The following is a 3,170-nucleotide window of genomic DNA, read 5'->3' as shown; positions in this document are numbered from 1 at the left end:
AGTACGTTGTGGAATCCACTGGCGTCTTTACCACCATGGAAAAGGCCGGGGCTCACTTGAAGGATGGAGCCAAGCGAGTCATTATCTCTGCCCCTTCTGCTGATGCCCCAATGTTCGTGATGGGGGTGAACCATGAGAAATACGACAATTCCCTCAAGATCGTCAGTAACGCCTCCTGCACTACCAACTGCTTGGCCCCCTTGGCCAAGGTCATTCATGACAACTTCGGCATTGTGGAAGGACTCATGACCACAGTCCATGCCATTACTGCTACCCAGAAGACAGTAGATGGCCCCTCTGGCAAGCTGTGGCGGGATGGGCGTGGGGCTGCCCAGAATATCATCCCTGCTTCCACGGGTGCCGCCAAGGCTGTGGGCAAGGTCATACCTGAGCTGAATGGGAAGCTCACAGGCATGGCCTTCCGTGTTCCTACTCCCAATGTGTCTGTGGAGGATCTGACCTGCCGCCTGGAGAAAGCTGCCAAATATGACGATATTAAGAAGGTGGTGAAGCAAGCTGCAGAGGGGAACTTAAAGGGCATCTTGGGCTACACAGAGGACCAGGTAGTATCCTGTGACTTTAACAGCGACACCCACTCTTCTACCTTCGATGCTGGCACTGGCATTGCCCTCAACGACCATTTTGTCAAGCTCATTTCTTGGTATGACAACGAGTACAGTTACAGCCACCATGTAGTAGACCTCATGAAGTACATGGCCACCAAGGAGTAAAGTGGAAAGCCATGATGGATCTTCATCCCCAGCCAAAAAAAGAGTAGTTCCACCACTGGGGAGCCCTCATCCATAATAACCTATGTCCCTGTGCTGGGGATCCCATGCCCTCTTCACATCCCTGCCCCAGGCACCCCTGTAGTGGGGGGAGGAGCATAGTCCTATCTTGTGTACCATCAATAAAGTCATCACATTCAGTGCAAAAAAAAAATAAATAAACAGTATATACCTAAAACCATCAACAAACATCATATGCAATGGGGATAAATTAGAAGCCTTCCCAATAAGATCAGGAGTAAAACAACAATGCCCATTATCACCTCTATTAATCAACATAGTACTAGAAACACTAGCAGTTGCAATTAGAGAAGAAAAAGAAATTGAAGGTATCAAAATAGGCAAGGAGGAGACTAAGCTACCACTCTTTGCAGATGATATGATGGTCTACTTAAAAAATCCTAGAGAATCAACTAAGAAGCTTGTAGAAATAATCAACAACTTTAGCAAAGTTGCAGGATACAAAATAAATGCACATAAATCATCAGCATTTCTATACATTTCCAACACACTAGAGCAGCAAGTAGAAAGAGAAACATCATTCGAAATCACCCTAGACAATATAAAATGCTTAGGAATATACCTACCAAAACAAACACAGCAATTATATGAAAAAAAACTACAAAACACTCTCCAAACAAATAAAACTAGATCTAAACAACTGGAAAGCCATTGATTGCTCATGGGTAGGATGAGCTAACATAATAAAAATGACAATTCTACCCAAATTAATTTACCTATTTAGTGCCATACCTATCAAGCTACCAAAAAACTTCTTTACTGAATTAGAAAAAACTATAACAAATTTCATTTGGAATAACAAAAGATCAAGAATTTCAAGGGAAATAATGAAAAAAAATGTGAAGGAAGGGGGCCTAGCAGTACCAGATATTAAACTATACTATATAGCAGCGGTCATGAAAACAATATGGTACTGGCTAAGAGACAGAGAGGAGGATCAGTGGAATAGACTTAGGGTAAATGACATCAGCAAGACAGTGTATGATAAAACCAAAGAGCCCAACTTTTGGGACACGAATCCACTATTTGACAAAAACTGCAGGGAAATTTGGAAAACAATATGGAAGAGATTAGGTCTAGATCAACATCTCACACCCTACACCAAGATAAATTCAGAATGGGTGAACGACTTGAATATAAAGAGGGAAACTATAAATGGGTTAAGTGAACACAGAATAGTATACTTGTCAGATTTCTGGGAAAGGAAAGACTTTAAAACCAAGCAAGAGTTAGAGAAAATTACAAAATGTAAATTAAATGGTTTTGATTATATTAAACTAAAAAGCTTTTGTAAAAACAAAAACAATGTAGTCAAAATCAGAAGGGAAACAACAAATTGGGAAAAAAATCTTTATAACGAAAAACTCTGACAAGTGTCTAATTACTCAAATATACAAGGAGTTAACGCAATTGTATAAAAAATCAAGCCATTCCCTAATTGATAAATGGGCAAGAGACTTGAATAGGCAATTTTCAGGTAAAGAAATCAAAAGTATCAATAAGCCCATGAGAAAGTGTTCCAAATCTCTAATAATTAGAGAAATGCAAATCAAAACAACTCTGAGGTATCACCTCACACGTAGCAGATTGGCTAAAATGAAAGAAGGGGAGAGTAATGAATGTTGGAGGGGATGTGGCAAAATTGGGACATTAATGCATTGCTGTTGGAGTTGTGAACTGATCTGGCCATTCTGGCTGGCAATTTGGAATCATGCTCAAAGGGCTATAAAAGAATGCCTACCCTTTGATCCAGCCATACCATTGTTGGGTTTGTACCCCAAAGAGATCATAGATAAACAGACTTGTACGAAAATATTTATAGCTGCACTTTTTGTGGTGGCAACGAACTGGAAAAGGAGGGTATGTCCTTCAATTGGGGAATGGCTGAACAAACTATGGTATATGCAGGTGATGGAATACTATTGTGCTAAAAGGAATAATAAACTGGAGGAGTTCCAGGCGAACTGGAGTGACCTCCAGGAACTGATGCAGAGCGAAAAAAGCAGAGCCAGAAGAACATTGTACACAGAGACTGATATACTATGGTAAAATTGAATGTAATGGACCTCTGTCCCAGCAGCAATACAGTGACCCAGGACAATTCTGAGGGATTTATGGTAAAGAATGCTGCCCACATTCAGAGGAAGGACTGCAGGAGAGGAAACATATAAGAAAAGCAACTGCTTGAATGCATGGGTCGGGTTGGATATGATTGAGGGTGTGGACTCAAAACTACCACACCAATGCAACTACCAACAATTTGGAAATAGGTCTTGATCAAGGACACATGACAAAACTAGTGGAAATGTGTATAGGCTATGGGTGGGGGGAGTGCGGGGGGTGAAGGGGAAAGTAGGAGCA

The 3,170-nt window shown here is 41.2% G+C and overlaps 1 protein-coding gene across 1 annotated transcript; it reads left to right on the top strand.

The window, feature by feature from the left end:
- Positions 1–5: 5 nt before the first annotated feature.
- LOC123255953 (glyceraldehyde-3-phosphate dehydrogenase-like) lies at positions 6–920 on the top strand (the record flags this gene model as incomplete). The annotated part of the gene is made up of 1 exon (XM_044684662.1): positions 6–920. A coding segment is annotated over one exon (726 nt), but the record flags the coding sequence as incomplete, so codon positions are not given.
- Positions 921–3,170: the final 2,250 nt, after the last annotated feature.

This window comes from Gracilinanus agilis, unplaced genomic scaffold (genome assembly GCF_016433145.1).
Source record: "Gracilinanus agilis isolate LMUSP501 unplaced genomic scaffold, AgileGrace unplaced_scaffold54642, whole genome shotgun sequence".
Taxonomy (NCBI): domain Eukaryota; kingdom Metazoa; phylum Chordata; class Mammalia; order Didelphimorphia; family Didelphidae; genus Gracilinanus; species Gracilinanus agilis.
This window is presented reverse-complemented; position numbering and strand designations above follow the sequence as displayed.